The sequence below is a fragment of the Theropithecus gelada genome, chromosome 14 (assembly GCF_003255815.1).
Source record: "Theropithecus gelada isolate Dixy chromosome 14, Tgel_1.0, whole genome shotgun sequence".
Lineage (NCBI taxonomy): Eukaryota > Metazoa > Chordata > Mammalia > Primates > Cercopithecidae > Theropithecus > Theropithecus gelada.
Genome location: NC_037682.1, coordinates 51,178,932 through 51,195,083, shown reverse-complemented (window position 1 = coordinate 51,195,083; position 16,152 = coordinate 51,178,932). Strand labels below are relative to the sequence as shown.

Sequence of the window (16,152 nt, the reverse complement as noted above, 5' to 3'; positions counted from 1 at the left end):
TGTGTGGCTTTAGCTGTTTTCAGTTTCATCTTCAGAGGGGTATCTGTGTAGGTATTCACCTTCCTCTACAGTTGGATTTCTCTATCAGGAACACTTCATAGAAAAGTTTTAAGAAACATGGACTTAAGTAAATATTCAAAAAGTCAAAGAACATCAAATGTTTCACATCCACTCCACCTGCTGAATGACCAATGCTGACTTTTAGATTCAAACCCTAAGGCACTGGAGAAAAGGCATAGAGCTACTAAAGTAAGTTTCGCTAACACTTGTTCCCTTAAGAAACCACTAAATTAACACAATGAGTAATCAAGCATCATCTTGTGATAACAGATCAATTTTAATTCTAGCACCTGAAGCTATACAAGGGTATGCTCTATAAACTTCATGGGACTGTTGTACACACTTGATAAAGTGACAACTGTGCAATACCACTTAGCATCTCAAAATCAGGAACATACTATTGAATTGCTTAAACACAATCCACAGAATTAAAAACAAAATCAGATGCCATCCACAGTTATACTAATTATCCATTAAAAGCTTACACTTAATACTTCATATAACAATCAATATCTAGCAGGGAATATTAAAACTGATTTCAGAGTCTCATCCTGTTGTACTCTATTGGGAAGTTTTCTTGAGTAGATATGTGACTGGCCAAAGATGGGTACAACCAAGACCAGACCAGCAAGTAAAAGTTCTACCACAGTTTCTGTAGTTTCCACTTGTTTTTCTTTGTCAGTTAAAAGTGAACAGTGAGAATTAAATACTTATCTTTACATATACACAAGGTATGCTGCGAAAGCATATCTGCATACAAACATATAAAAATACTTGTTAACTAGTTTGATAAGAAAATAATGTATAAAAGTATATAGCAAAAACATTAATCATCTCTGACCCTGGAAAGATCAATTCCATATTTTATATTACATCAAACAAAAACAGTTTTAGTTTTTTGAATCCCTTATCCAGAAATACTCGAAAAGGAAGACAAACAGAAATTATTCATTTTTACCCTTAGCATGGCTGTGAAAAAGAGTTAAATTAAAAAATCAAGTACACTGAAATGTCTAAGTCCTGAATGAGTCCAAATATTTGACCACGTAGAATATTGTCATCTTCAAGAGTAGGAGTAATAACACAGGTTTTTATGAGCAGTTTTTAATCCATAAATACAATAAGCATTTTGGTATTTTGGCCACCAGAAAACAAAAGTTGTAGTATCAGTAAAGGTCTGAGATGGTTCACTTTTATAGATTCAATTCAGTGTATTTAAGATTAACAAAGGCTGACAATGAAATGTTTAAAGATAGGCAAAAATTCACATTAAAAAAATCCCTATATTTCTATTTAGAGTAACAGTAGGCAGTATGATTCCAAAAGTTAAAAATTTCACAACCTGTGGCTTCAGCTTGGCAAACAGCTTAGATTCCAAAACTGATTCATCTCTATTAAAATGTAAGCACTTAAAAAAAGAGCATGTCTGTGTCTATAGACATATATTTTAAAGGAATCAGATAATCTTTGAAGCAGCCTTAGTGTTTCCTTTAAATTTGTCTGGAAATGACCATTGTATTAGCTTCACAGAAAGAACTAGCCAGCTTCTTGGTCTAAGGCTAACATGGTGATCATTTGTCTAAGGCTAGAAAGGTACCAACAAGATGTAAACCGAGGAGAGGAGGAGGAGATGAGGGCTTTTCCTGGCAGTTGGTAGCTAAAACTGAAGGGATTCTAGAAAATGACACAATGGCAGCCTTTCTTGTCTTTTTCTTTCCGTGTTGGTTCTGGTGAAGGAGGACATTCCTGCTCTTGAAATTTCCTGTAAGATAAAAAATTCTAAAATATAATTGCCTTCTTGGTAATCTACTATTACAAACACAGGTTATTTTTTCCACAAGTTCACTTTAAGGGCATATGCTTTTCAATGTTAAACTTCAACGAGGGAACAAAGCATATTATTTCTCTCTTTCCTACCCCCACCAAAAAAGGGCACAAATGCGTCAACACCAGCATAAGCAGAGCTGTGAAGTTGCTTTAATGGATGAGTCCTGAATCAGATGAGATACCAGATTCAGTAATCTCTTAAGTTCCCATCCCAATTTGAAATTCCATGACTCTAAGGTATACTTAAGAATAAAGATTCATCATTAGAGTGCAATATAAAATTAACCTTACGAGGTACGCAGGTCTTATCTGTGTTCTGCCATTTATTAAATTCAGTATTAGACAAAGTTAGTTAACCTAGTCTGAGCCTCAGTTTTTTAGAGGGGAATAATGGAAACCTGCCTTTCACAGCTGTTGTGAGGATTAAAGATCTTGTGATATTAAAATATATCTAATAGTTCCTGGCATTAAAAACAAAACAAACAAAAAACCTCCTTTACTTCCCCCCTCATTCCTGAATTACCGATGGATAAGGAGACAGCCGAAGAACCAAAACCAAGGACAACATTTCAAAAAGGCAGTCACAATTATTTTAAGAAGGCACTGCCCCATCAGTTGCTTAACACTAAAATGGAACTGGAATGGGAAAAGGGGGCAAAATACATATAACATAAAATTTTCCGTCTTAACCATTTTTAAGTATACAATTTGATAGTATTAAGTATATGCATGTTGTTGTGCAACCATCATCACCATCCATCTCCAGATCTCTTTTTCATCTTATAAAACTGAGACTCTGTACCCATTAAAAAATAATGGGACTGGGATTTTTAACAAACTACTAAAAAAGAAAAAGCTATAACCTTCACTTTTTTTTCCTTCACAGAAAGATAATGCCTGGGCAAGGAGTTAATAAGTAGAAGATCATCGCTCAGGTCTCAATTTACCTTAGATACAAAATAAATATGAAGCCCAGGCACGGTGGCTCACGCTGTAATCCCAGTACTTTGGGAGGCCAAGGCGGGTGGAACACGAGGGTCAGGAGTTCGAGACCAGCCTGGCCAATATGGTGAAACTCTGTCTCTACCAAAAATACAAAAATTAGCTGGGTGTGGTGGCAGGCACCTGTAATCCCAGCTACTCGGGAGGCTGAGGCAGAGAACTGCTTGAACCCAGGAGGTGGAGGTTGTAACGAGCTGAGATCACACCACTGCACTCCAGCCTGGGAGACAGAGAGAAACTCACTCTTAAAAAAAAAAAAAAGAAAAAGGCAGCCCACTTCACATTCCTATCAAACTGTCTAACTAGCAGAGATTCCCAGATCTACAGAGCAAAGTATGAAACAGGGGCCAGGCACCAAGACCCAAAATAATAAATCAAATCCTACTCACTAAAGCAACTTCATCTTTCTCACCCACAAACATATCTAGCAATTCTATCAGACTTCACCCAACACCTTCAGCCTCTTGGAACCCGTTAACACTTTTTAAGCCAACGAGGCACCCTACGGCATCTAACAGAAAAATTATTTGTTGTGTGGGACATTATACTTCACTTCACATCTTGCAGGATTATTGAATCTCTACTACCTGGCTTACTCTCAGCCTGGGATGAGTTGGGAGCACTGGCTCTGGAATCAGAGTTTTGAATTAAAGCCCCAGTTCTGCCATTTAATACCTAAACTTTGAACAAGCTATTTAACTTCTTTCTCTGTACTCCTGTTTTCTCCTCTGAAAGTGAGGATAAAACAGTGTTTAATTTATTGGGCTGTGGTGAGGATTACATATAATAATACATGTAAAACATTTAGCACAGAAGCTGGCAGAGATTACCATGCAAAAGTTAGCTGCTGTCATCACTATCTTCACACTATCACCCCCTTTGGAAGCAGCATTTATTCTTTTCAAAATCCTATGTGTACTTTATACTTCATAATTAAATTAGATTTTATGTTCTAGAAGTGCCTAGAATATGTACTTAAAAATTTTAATGCACCATGTGCATTAATCCCTAAAAAGAATCACTTCTATATAAAATATCCTTTCTTGCTAAAAACATTTAATATTAATTTATTAAAACATGCTTCTAGAATGTGTTTTGCTTACCTGATAACCCGGACAAGTTCATGGAAAGCTTGATCTACATTCATCCTAATTTTTGCTGATGCCTCCATGTATGTTACCTTAAGTTGCCGTGCTAACTGCTGTCCTTCTTCCTGTGTTACCTGAAATTCCAACAGTTATGTTTATGGTACATTATTAACAACTGGATTTGCTCCATCTAATCGTGGCCCCAGATTGTGCTAATAATTCAGCCAGAGGCCAAGTTGTTTTATCATAAGATGAACCAACAGACTTAACAGCTCAAGATAAACTAAAGCCCACCTCTGCAGAACAATGCAGAATATACCTGTGATGGAAATACTAGCCTACAACAATATTTCCAACTAGAGATGACACAAAAAGTATTAAATACAACAGTAATACATTCTGGGAATGGCAAGTGTAAGGTGCTATTAAAGTATACAACTCTGTCAGGGGATCAGGGAAAGTTTCCCTGAGGAAGTGACATTTAAGCCAAGAAGATAACAGAGTATGGATTTGAGGGGTGGAGGGTGGGGGTGTGAAGAAGTATCCCTGACAGAGAAAACTGAATGTGTGAGGCATGAGAGTGAATGGGCTTTCCAAGAACTAACAGAAGTGTCATATAGCTGGAATACAGTAAGCAAAGAGAGAAAATGGCAAGAGGTGAGGACGGTGAAAAGTGTAAGCTTCAGAGGCCATAAGGTCTTCTCATCATTTGCATTCCCCAGTACCTGGTACACAGGTGACACTCATCAGTACGTGGGGAGAAATGAATTATGAATGCAATTACAGGCCCTCACAATGCCTTAAATTTTGGAGATCAAGGAAAGGTGGCATTAGCTGATTGATGTATAAAATGGCAGGTCAGAATAAGAAAACATAAATGAATGTAAGTTCCCACATGTTTTAAACGTAAGGATTTGAATAGTGACGTTTACCAAAAATTATTAAATTCTATTATATTTACATTTATATAGTGGGGCTTAAAATTATATTTCTGAAAACAATACCCTTTATTGCTGTTATTATCACAAAACTAAACACTTGATGAAAAAATTAGAAAAACCAAATTGGGGGGAAAAAAAATCAAAGAAAATTTAGGAACCTATCAACCACAGAGAACCATGTTCTTTTGGTCATTTTTCAATGAGGCATAATTTTTACACTACAAAAATAGGATCATAATTTTTGTATATCTCATACTCTGGAAGCATTCTGAACTCATTTATCTAGGAGTTCTTTTGTAAATCCCACAGGCCTTTCTAGATAACCATGTCATTTGCTAATAAAGACAGTTTTATTTCTTGCGTTTTGATGTGGGTATCTTCTATTTCCTTTTCCAGCATTAGTGCACTACCTAGAACCTCCAGTACAATGACATAAGTGGTGAGGGGAATACTCTTGACCTATTTTGGATCTTAGAAACAAAGCTAGTTTTTCACCATTAAGTATGCTGTCAGTTATAGAATTTTTTTGTAGATGTCCTTTCTCAGGTTAACAAAGTTCTCCACTACTCCCTTTGTATAAGGTGTTCATCAGGAATGGATGGTGGATTTGCCAAATGTTTTTTCCTCCATCTACTGAGATAATTATATGATTTCTCCTTTTCAGTCTGCTAATATGATTAATTATATTGACTCACTTTCAAATATCAAACCAACAACCCATTCCAGGAATAACCTCTCCCTTGAGTGATATATTGCCTTTTTTATATATTGTTAAATTCTATTTAATATTTTATTAAGAATCTTTGTATCTGTGTTCATGAGAGAGACTGGACTGTGGATTTCTTATGTTTTCCTCTGGTTTGGGTTTCTGAGTGCTATGCTGGCTTCACGTAAGTTGGAAAGAATTTTCTCTCCTCTTCAATGTTCTGGAACACTTTGTTTCAGAACAAGTAATATGTCCATTTCATTTAACTTGAATTTATTGGCATAAAGTTGTTTACAGTATTATCTTTCAAACATCTGAAGGATCTAAAGTGAAGATACTGCTCTCATTCCTGATATTGTGTCTTTTCTCTTTTTTATCTGATCATTCTGGCAAGAATCTTGTCAATTTGATTGATCTTCCAAAAAGCCAGTTTGGGGTTTTTATTTATTTGGTTTTTTTGGTAGAGGTGGGGTCTCACTACGTTACCCAGGATGGTCTTGAACTGCTCTTCTGGGCTCAAGCAATCCTCCCGCCTCAGCCTCCCAAAGTTGGCATTACAGGAATAGCCACCACACTCCGCCAGTTTTTCTTTCCTTTATGGTTTTACTATTTTCCATTTCATTGGTTTTCATTCTCTTATTATTTCCCTTCTACTTACTATGGGTTTTAATTTTCTCTTTCTTCTAATTTCTTAAGAACGAACCTAAAGGTCACTCAGACCTTTGTTCTAATACAAATATTTAGTGCTACAAATTTCTCTATATATACTTCTTTAGTAGCATGCCACAAATTTTGATTTTGTGTTCTAATTTTCACTCAGTTCATAATACTCTGTAATTTCCCCTTTCATTTTTTTCTTTGACCCAAGGGTTAGTTGGAATATGTTAATTTCCCAATATTTGGAGATTTCCTAGATACCTGTTATGAATTTCCAAGTGAATTCTACTGTGGTCAGGAACTACACACTGTCTGACTAAAATCCTTTTAAATTTATTGAGGCTTTATGATCCATTCTTATTTCAAAATAAGGTGCATTCTACTGTTGTTGGATAAAGTGTACACTTACTGTCAATTAGGATATGCTGTTTGATATTGCTGCTGAAGTCAACTGTATCCTTATTGATTTTCTTTCTACCTTCCTATCAGTTGAGAGGGGTATTGAAGTCTCTGACTTTAAGTGTGAATTTGTCCATTTCTCCTTGTAGTTCTCAACATCTTGCTTCAAGATTATTAAAGCTATTAGATCACGAATGTTTGGGACTGTTATGTCCTCTTTATCATTATGAAACACTCTTCTTTATTCCTAGTAAAGTCTTGGCTCTGAAATCTTTGATATTTATATAGCTACTTTTTATCTTCATGATTGCTAGTCAGGCAATCATGAAGATAACTAAAGTAGCTATATAAATACCTTACTCCATCCTTTTACTTTAACCTTTGTGTCTTCGTATTTAAAGTAGATTTCCTGTAGCATCCTGTTTTTTTATTCAATCTAACACATCTGCCTTTTAACTGAGACAGTTGCACAATTTACATTTAATGTGCTCACGGATATTGTTGCGTCATCTTGCTATTAGTTTCCTATCCATATCATCTATTCTTTGTTCTAGTTGTCTTCTTTCTCTACCTTCTTTCGCGTTAGCTCAGTTGTTTTTATGATTACATTTTATCTCCTTTGTTGGTTAATTAACTATCTGTTATTTCAGTGGCTGTTTTAGAATTTATGGTATACATTTTTAATTCATGACAGTCTAATTCAAATGATCCTATACCAATTCAAGTATGGTTTAAGAACCTTACAACAAAGCCAGGTGCAGTGGTGTGTGCCTAAAGTCCCAGCTACTTGGGTGGCTGAGGCAGAGGATCACTTGAGCTCAAGAGTTCAAGGCCAGTCTGGGAAACAGTGAGAACTTGTCTCTCAAGAAAAAAACAAACTAGTTAACAACAATGTTTCTCCCTCCTGTTCTTTTTTGTTATTAACTTTTACCTCACAATGTGTTTATTATTTTTGCTTTAAATACTCAGTTATGGTAAGAGTAATTTACATTTATCCACATAATTACCATCTCTGGTACTCTGTATTCATTTGCAGATTCATATTCAGATTTCCATTTGGTATCATTTCCCTTCTGCCTAAAGACATCTTTTCACATTTCTTGTAATGCAGGTCTGCTGATGATGAATTATCCCGCTTTTTATATGTCTGGGAAAAGTCTTTATTTCATCTTCATTTCTGAAATAAATTTTTGGTGGGTATTGAATTCTAGTTGACAGTTTTTGCTATCAGTACTTAAAAGATTCTGCACCACTATCTTCTGGCTTCACTGTTTCCAATGAGATACAATGATTGACTCCTGCCATCCTTCTATTTGTTCTTCCATATGTAATGTGCTCTTTTCCCCCTCTGTCTGGCTATGGTTCAGATTTTTTTCTTTATCACTGATTTCAAGCAATTTCATTATAATATATCTTATGATTTTCCTCACATTTCTTATGCTCTGGGTTTGTTAAGCTTCTTGGATGTGTGTCTATATTTTTCATCAAATGTGGAAATTTTCATCAATTACTTCTGCTGTTAATCCCATCCAGTGCATTTTTCATGTCAGACATAATAGTTTTACTTCTGAAAGTTTAATTTGGATCTTTTTACATCTTTCATGTCTCTAACATGTTTTCTCTAGCTTCTTGATTGTATAAAAAACAGTCAAAATAACTGTTTTAATGTCTCTGTCCACTAATTCTATTATCTTTGTCATTTCTGGATCTGTTTCTATTAATTATTTGTTTTCTAATTGTGTGTCATATTTTTCTTGCTTCTTTATATGCCCGGGAATTTCTGAGTAGAATGCTGGAAATTTTACCTACTGGGTATGAGATATTTTGTATTCCTAAACACATACCTGAGCTTTCTTCCAGGATGTAGGTATTTGGAAACATGTTATCCTTTCAGGTCATGCTCTAGGTTTTGTTATAGGGTACCAGAAAGGCATTTAGTTTGGCTAATTTTGCCCCATTACTGGGACAAAACCCTTCTGAGTTATACTATCCAATACTCCAAGAAATATAAGGTTTTCTACTTTGACTGGTTAGAGTATGAATTATTCCTGACCCTGTTGAGCTCAAGGTATTGTTCCTTCTAAACTTTTTAGGTAGTTTGTTCTCCCAGTTTAATATTCTATTCCAAAAATTTAGCAGCCTAAATACAGTATCATTAGTTTATTACACCAATATACAGATATCCAACACTTCATAACAATTTGTGCCCTGTTGCATTCCAACAGGATAACACGTAGGTTCTACATAGCACTGGTATATCTAAGTTTATCTAACTTTTAAATTTACCTTGTCTCTCTTCAAAATAACGTATGTACCACAAGGCCTATGCATTTGAAATATAAACTGATCAAGTTACCCGAACAATTAACAATAAGGAAGGAAGCCGCGTAAACAGAGAAAGCTTCACAGACGCACCAATTTTAGACAGGACAATTTCTATTTTAGGAAAATTTGACATGGGAAATTCCTTCCTATAAAATACCCCTATGCTGCCACAAATTCTGTTCCATCTTCCCAGATGTCATCCCTTCTCTCTCAACTCTACACTCTCAAATTCTTCCTCACTAACCTTTCAAGACCTGAGCAATGAAACTTGCCCCTAAGTGTTGGTACTCTTTTGGAAGCACCTTCTCAGAGCTCCCATCATACCCTCTGGTTATCACTGACAAGTCTCTAACAACACCACAGTAACATTTTTCGTTTGGTTTTCTTGTTCTTTCACCACGTCATCATGTCCTCTGAGGCTAGGAAGTTAAGACAGGCTTCTCTTTGTACATCCAAAACTTAGAAGTGTGCTTAGCAGCTAAATAAATAAACACGTTAAGTAAATGGTGTACGACTAATCAAATAGGTACATTCTTAAGTTAAAAAAAAAATATATATATATATATATATATAAAGAAAAAGAAATCTCAATAAATTACTTACTTTATTGGGGTAAATATGATTGGGGGAAGGAAATATATGTACTTAGAATTTTTCCACTAGTTTTTCTGGCTCAAAAAGATACCTTGTCCTACCCATCATGCATAATGTAATTCAACCCTGCTAGGGTTATGTGCTTCACTTGTTTTTGTTTTATTTGGTTTTGTTTTGAGACAGGGTCTCACTCTGTCACCCAGGTTGGAGTGCAATGGCATGGTCACAGCTCACTGAAGCCTCAACCTCCCAGGCTCATGTGACCTTCCAACCTCAGTCTCTTGAGTAGTTGGGACTACAAGCACATGCCTTTTTTTTTTTTATTACTTTTAGTAGAGACAGGGTTCTGCCATGTTGCCCAGGCTGGTCTTGAACTTCTGGGCTCAAGGGATCTGCCTGCCTTGGCCTCCCAAAGTGCTGCGATCACAGGTGTGTGTCACCACGTGCAGCGATTTATTTGTTTTTAAAGCATGGTTTCACATCACTGTCTTCCAGGAAACAAAGCCAGCAAATTCACACACACATTTCTGGTGAAGAAATCTCTAACCACATGCTTGTGAGCTCACTGACTCCGCATACTTTTGACTAAATAGAAATAGCATTGCCATCACCAAAGCAAACAATAAAAGATAAAAAGGAGCCATAGCACTGGAATTTAGAAATCAAAAGAAAACTGAAGAAAGCTACACAAGTAAGTATTTCCTAGAGGTTCCTCGACTCAGATAATTTCACAAAGACACCAAATATTAAGCCTCATCTCCTGGATATTCTGATTTGGTAGATTTAAGCACTTTCCAGACATGTTTTGTTTTAAATAACCAGTGCAAATCTGATGCAACAAATTCACAGAACTACATTTGGGAGCTTCCAGTAAGACTCAGTTCAAAAACACAATTAAGTATCAGCAGCAGTTCACAATAATATGTATGAGCTCATCTAGTACTACATATTTCCAAACTGAATAAACTACATTTGCAGCACTCAGAGTTATGTCAAGTTAATGAAGTTTACAGAAGCAAAACTTGTTTTCACAAATATTTATTATGTAAAAAGAATCATCATATTAATATCACGTCTTAACTCACTGGCACCCAGATTCATCTACTCAACAAATATTTATTTAGTGCATATCTCTGTTCTATATGCTAACAATAAAGCCTGAACAAAATTGACCTGTCAAAACCGAGAAGCCCTCATAGTACCTACACCTACATTCACCATCTAAATTTGCCCTTCTAGATGCATGTAAGGCACAGATAAGGCCATATGTGGTTAAGACCCTCTATTATTTGAGAAGGAGGGGTTCTTTTTCCTAGGAGGCTGTAGGGGGCACAGTGTGGTCAAAAGTACTGACAGATGGGAGTCTGGATTGATATATTTAGCTATCATTTTAAGTATAATGAGTTATTTTCTCAAATTAACAGTTACGATTAATAATTAAGCAACTAAAAAGCAGGGGAAAAAGAGGGAACAACCAAGGTAAACCAGGAGAAAGATGGTAAAGACAAAAAAGCAAAAACAGTTGATCTCTAGACAGGGTTGAGTTGAGGACAAGGAACTTGAAATCAGATATATCATGAAATTCCACTGTCTAAGCCAAAATACTGTGGTATTAAATTTCAGGTTCAAGTGTTGCTACATTTACCTACTTTCATATTTCAGCAAAGGTAAGCAAATCATTTACCTATGTTTTCTTCCTACACCTTTAGCAGAATAAACAAAATGACTGGCATATCTTAAGGGACCAGATGGCTGTTAACACTAAAAAACCATACAAATTCTACAGATCTCTTTTTATTTCACGTAAACCTCAGTGACTATTCTGTCTACTGCTTCATCACCACTGCCTAGAAAAGGTGTTCAATAAATACTGGATGAATGGATAGAAGGATGAAAGAAGCAACCCAGTCCACAGATACAGAGGCCACAAGGAAGCAAGCAAAGCCTCTTCTGGATGATCTCCCCTCCCTGGTGGGGTTCAGAATCTCAGGAGCCAGTGGTAGAAATGGCCAGTACTGACCCACAAATTCAAAGAACAAGGAGAACTGGCATTTATTTTCTACAAGAAAATACGCTAGAAGGTAAAGAAACTACAAAGGATCATGTCTAAGACAAAGGTATAAGAAAACAAGCTGCGTTGGCAACAGAGAGCAAGCCAGACAGGTTACTAAGAACCTAGATATGACAAAAAACTAAACATCTCTGAACAGGGGGAAAGAAGCTTTTACAGCGTCCCTGTGGCCTGTCCAAGTTGACTTGGTAGAACACGTAAGTGTGTCAAGACATAGACCAACACCTTTAATTGTGAAGAGACTTTAAAAAGGTAAAAACCGGCCGGGCGCAGTGGCTCACGCCTGTAATCCCATCACTTTGGGAGGCCAAGGCGGCGGATCACAAGATCAGGAGTTTGAGACCAGCCTGGCCAATATGGTGAAACCCCATCTCTACTAAAAATATAAAAAATTAGCTGGGCATGGTGGCCCATGCCTGTAAGCCCAGCTACTCAGGAGGCTGAGGCAGGAGAATCGCTTGAATTCGGGAGGTGGAGGTTGCAGTGAGCCGAGATTGTGCCTGGGCGACAGAGCAAGACCTGTTTCAGGGAAAAAAAAAAAAAAAAAAGGTAAAAACCTCTCACTATAGCATCTCAATTTCAACAGCATGCCCCTCAAGGGTAGGAGATAAGGTATGTTTGCCTTTGCACATTCAGAGCCCAAGACACTTTAGAGACAAAGTAGTACCAACAAAGGACACTGGGGAGGCTGGAGGAGCAGGAAATACTATCTCAGAGCTAAGTAAAGTGCTTCAAAAAGGAGGAAGTGATCAACCATGTCAAACGTCACTGACATTTGCCCAATTAGTGATACTGACAGTGGCACTGAATCCCTGATGTCAGTACAATCAAGAACGGCAGGAGAAAAAGTAGAGAAAGTTGAAGTTTTAGGAGTTTTGCTATTAAAGAGGGGCAGAAAAAACATACTCAGAGGGGAATGTGAGATTAAAAGTTTGTGCTGTAGTCTTTTTGTTTTAAAGATAAAAGACATTGTAGCATGTTGTATGCTGATGGGAATGATCATGTAGGAATGTTCATCTAAAATAGAACAACTGCTGGGGTAAAGTCCATGAGCTGGTGAGAAGGAACAGGATCCAGTGTCTGGTGGAGAAGTTGTTCATAGACAGATGAACAGTTTATCTATGTAAGTGGAGGGAAGTGAACCTCATGGGGTACCTGAGCACTCAGGTTAGTAGATATGGAGGTAAGGACATATACAAATTTCTCACAGAAACAGGAAAACATACGCATTATCAGCCAAGAGTGAGGAAAGAGAAGAAAGTGTTACAGGTTGAAGAAAATGAGAAAGTATGTAAAAATTATCCAAACAAATGGGAAATAAGTGGACTAGGGAAATGTAGGATTTCCAGTCAGCACTAAAGGCCCATAAAGATCAGTGGTCATGACATTAAACTGAGAGTAGTCAACATGCCTGAGTACAGGTGCAAAGGAAAAAAAAAGCATAAGGAAGAATAAAACTTTTCTTTGTGTCTATCCTTCAGAGAGTAGACGCCATATAAATGAGCAGAAAACTAAGCAATTGGATTTTAGGCACTTGCTTTTCTCCCTTGGATATATATACATCTAAGCTTTTCAGGATATGCATAATTTATGTCTATTTATATGGTTTAGATTGAAAAATAAATACAAAATACAAAATAACTTACTCCAAAAGCTAACACTACGTATCTTTAGGGTGACCGAAATAAGGAAATCATTTCCTGTATGTTCTCCCACTTTTTTACTCTGAGAATCTATTACTTTTACAAAAAGTAAAAAAAATTCCATGAAAAAAATTATAATCCAATGACATACAAACAAAGCCAGTGCCACAATATGTTGACTGTCTGCAGACAGATGGGAATTGCATACCACATTCTGGCAATCTCCAATACAGGTTGAATATCCCTTATCTAAAATGCATGGGACCAGAAGTGTTTGGGATTTTGGAATATTTTGATTTTAGAATACAGTATTTGCATATACATAATGATGTTTCTTGGGGATGGGACCCAAGTCTAAACACAAAATTCATTTACTTTTCATATATACTTTATACACATAGCCTGAAGATAATTTTATACAATATTTTAAGTAATTTTGTGCATGAAACAAAGTTTTGACTGTGTTTTGACTGTGACATCACATGAGGTCAGGTGTGAAATTTTCCACTTGCGGAATCATGTTGGCTCTCAAAAAGTTTCAGATTTTGGAGCATTTCAGATTTCAGATTTTTGGGCTAGGGATCCTCAATCTGGTATATAGACAACTTAAAAATAACTCATATAGACCCAGCTGATAATGGCAGAGCTTCTTTGGGTTCTAGTGGGTATACACCCTCCTTCCCTCCCTAATCTGCCACTGCCTACCCTACAGGAGATCTCCACCTATCCTAGGTCTCCTACCTATCCCTTTACTGGAGCTACCACCATGAGAAGGTTTGAGAAAGATTCTATTTCTATATTCAGGGCAGGAAGCATATAGGGGTGAGGCAGAAGTCAGCGAGAGATAGGGAAAAGAACTCCTTCAAAGCATATCTACTTTGCCATTATTTCCCAGATGCAATGACATATAGAGTTTCTAGTACTAGAAAGAACTGAGAAGAGCCACAGGCAGGGTCCACTGGGCAACATCAATAAATATAATCAGGTTTAGAAACCTCAAAGAAATGGTCTAAAAAAAACCAAAATTAAATCTAAAAAAAATAGATGAACTGTCTATGCTAGGTTTATAATGCAAGCAATGCCATATTCTTAATTATTTCAAAAGGTTTATATTCATTTGAAATGAAGAAGAAATGTTTTCACTCTAACTTTATAACTCAGATTTGCACAAGACCTAGCAGGAAAATTTATTCTATACCAAGTTTCATCAGTGAACATTTCCAAATCTTAGCATTAGGATAATATATCATTTTCCCTTAAGTCAGTGTTTGAAATCTGGTATGCCAATAAAATTTTATGTACACAGCTAAAATCAGACAGTTACAAAATAGAAGGCTGCCCTCAAAGCTGTTTATCAACCAATTTTTCCTGATGTTTGCACTTTTCCAACAAAATCCTAAGAATCTGTAAATACAACATAATATAAAAACAAGAATACTTAAATACCAGCAAAAGAAACAATTTAAAAAATACAGTTCAGATGTGGGATAGAGACGAAAGACCTTAAAACATATATATATGTTTATATATATATATAAATGTTATATATATATATATATATATATATAAAAAACATTGATATTGTTTGGCTGTGTCCCCATCCAAATCTCATCTTTAACTGTAGTTCCCATAATCCCCACGTGTCGTGGGAGGGACCAGGTGGAGATAATTGAATCATCGGTAGTTTCGCCCATCCTGTTCTCGTGGTAGTGAATAAGTCTCACAAGATCTGATGGTTTTAAAAAGGGCGGTTTCCCTGCACACACACTCTTGCCTGCCGCCTTGGCTCCTCCTTTGCCTTCCGCCATGATTGTGAAGTCTCCCCAGAGATATGAAACTGCGAATCCATTAAACCTCTTTTCCTTTATAAATTACCCAGTCTTGGGTATGTCCTTTTGGCAGCATGAGAACGGACTAATACAAATGAACAGCCTACATTAATATACAACTGACCTTGTTCCCCTCCTCCACAAAAAATGTGAATGTACAATGTCACCAAAACATTGTTTTAACTAATAAAATTTCAGTAAGTGGGTAAAGAAACAAGTGAGAATAAATTAGCCTGCAAACTAAATACTAAAAATATTATTTTATTAAATGTTACCAAAGTATTAGAGCTAGCCAATGTAAAGAATTAATAGAAAATTCAGTCATTAAAGTGACTTAGAAAAAATCCAAATATTGTAATGTAAATGAAAGCCATTCTCTACATGAAGTTAATTTAGTATTAACACTGAATAACTTAGGCCTTTAGTGGTAACTTTGAAATTATTCAACTAAGTTAGAGTTTTGGATGTAATCCAAGAAATTATTACATGTGAATGAAGCTAGTTCAAACATTTGTAGGCTTATAAAGTCTTACAAAATTTTATGAAAAACTATTTGAAAATAAGAAATTTTAATTTCCCCAAATCTACATCCTTTCTATTTTTTTTACCCGCTGTGACTTCTGTAAATACAGTGTGCCAGACTCAGCTATAAACACTTAAGTGGCATGGAGCACAGTATTTTTTTTTTTTTTTTTTTTACCAGACTTTCAATTATTTCCTTAAATCTATCAGTTCACTTACATGATTACAAACAATTGGTTTCCCAACAGTGAAATTCCTTCTCACCTGTCTTTGATGATCCAGATCTGCTTTATTACCAATTAAAATCATTGGGAACTCATCACGATCCTTTACTCTGAGAATCTGTCTTTGAAACTTATAGATTTCTTCAAAACTTAAAAAAAAAAAAAAAATCAAAAACAAATTAATCAATTTGGTCAAGTATCAGAATTCAGCAAGTCTCATGCCCCATTTAGTACTTTATTTTTCCTTTTTCTATAAAAACAAAA

At 36.0% G+C, this 16,152-nt stretch overlaps 1 protein-coding gene across 5 annotated transcripts in view; it reads right to left on the bottom strand.

The window, feature by feature from the left end:
* Positions 1 to 318: 318 nt before the first annotated feature.
* Positions 319 to 16,152, bottom strand: part of RRAS2 (RAS related 2) — an 80,741-nt gene continuing 64,907 nt past the window's right edge. For all 5 annotated transcript variants that reach the window (XM_025357938.1, XM_025357941.1, XM_025357942.1 and 2 more), the window contains exons 4-6: positions 15,929 to 16,037; positions 3,993 to 4,111; positions 319 to 1,822 (exon numbers count right to left, since the gene is read on the bottom strand). In XM_025357938.1, coding sequence (XP_025213723.1) covers positions 1,735 to 1,822; positions 3,993 to 4,111; positions 15,929 to 16,037 — 316 coding nt within the window. In that variant the 3' untranslated portion in view covers positions 319 to 1,734. The remainder of the gene's footprint in view (positions 1,823 to 3,992; positions 4,112 to 15,928; positions 16,038 to 16,152) is intronic.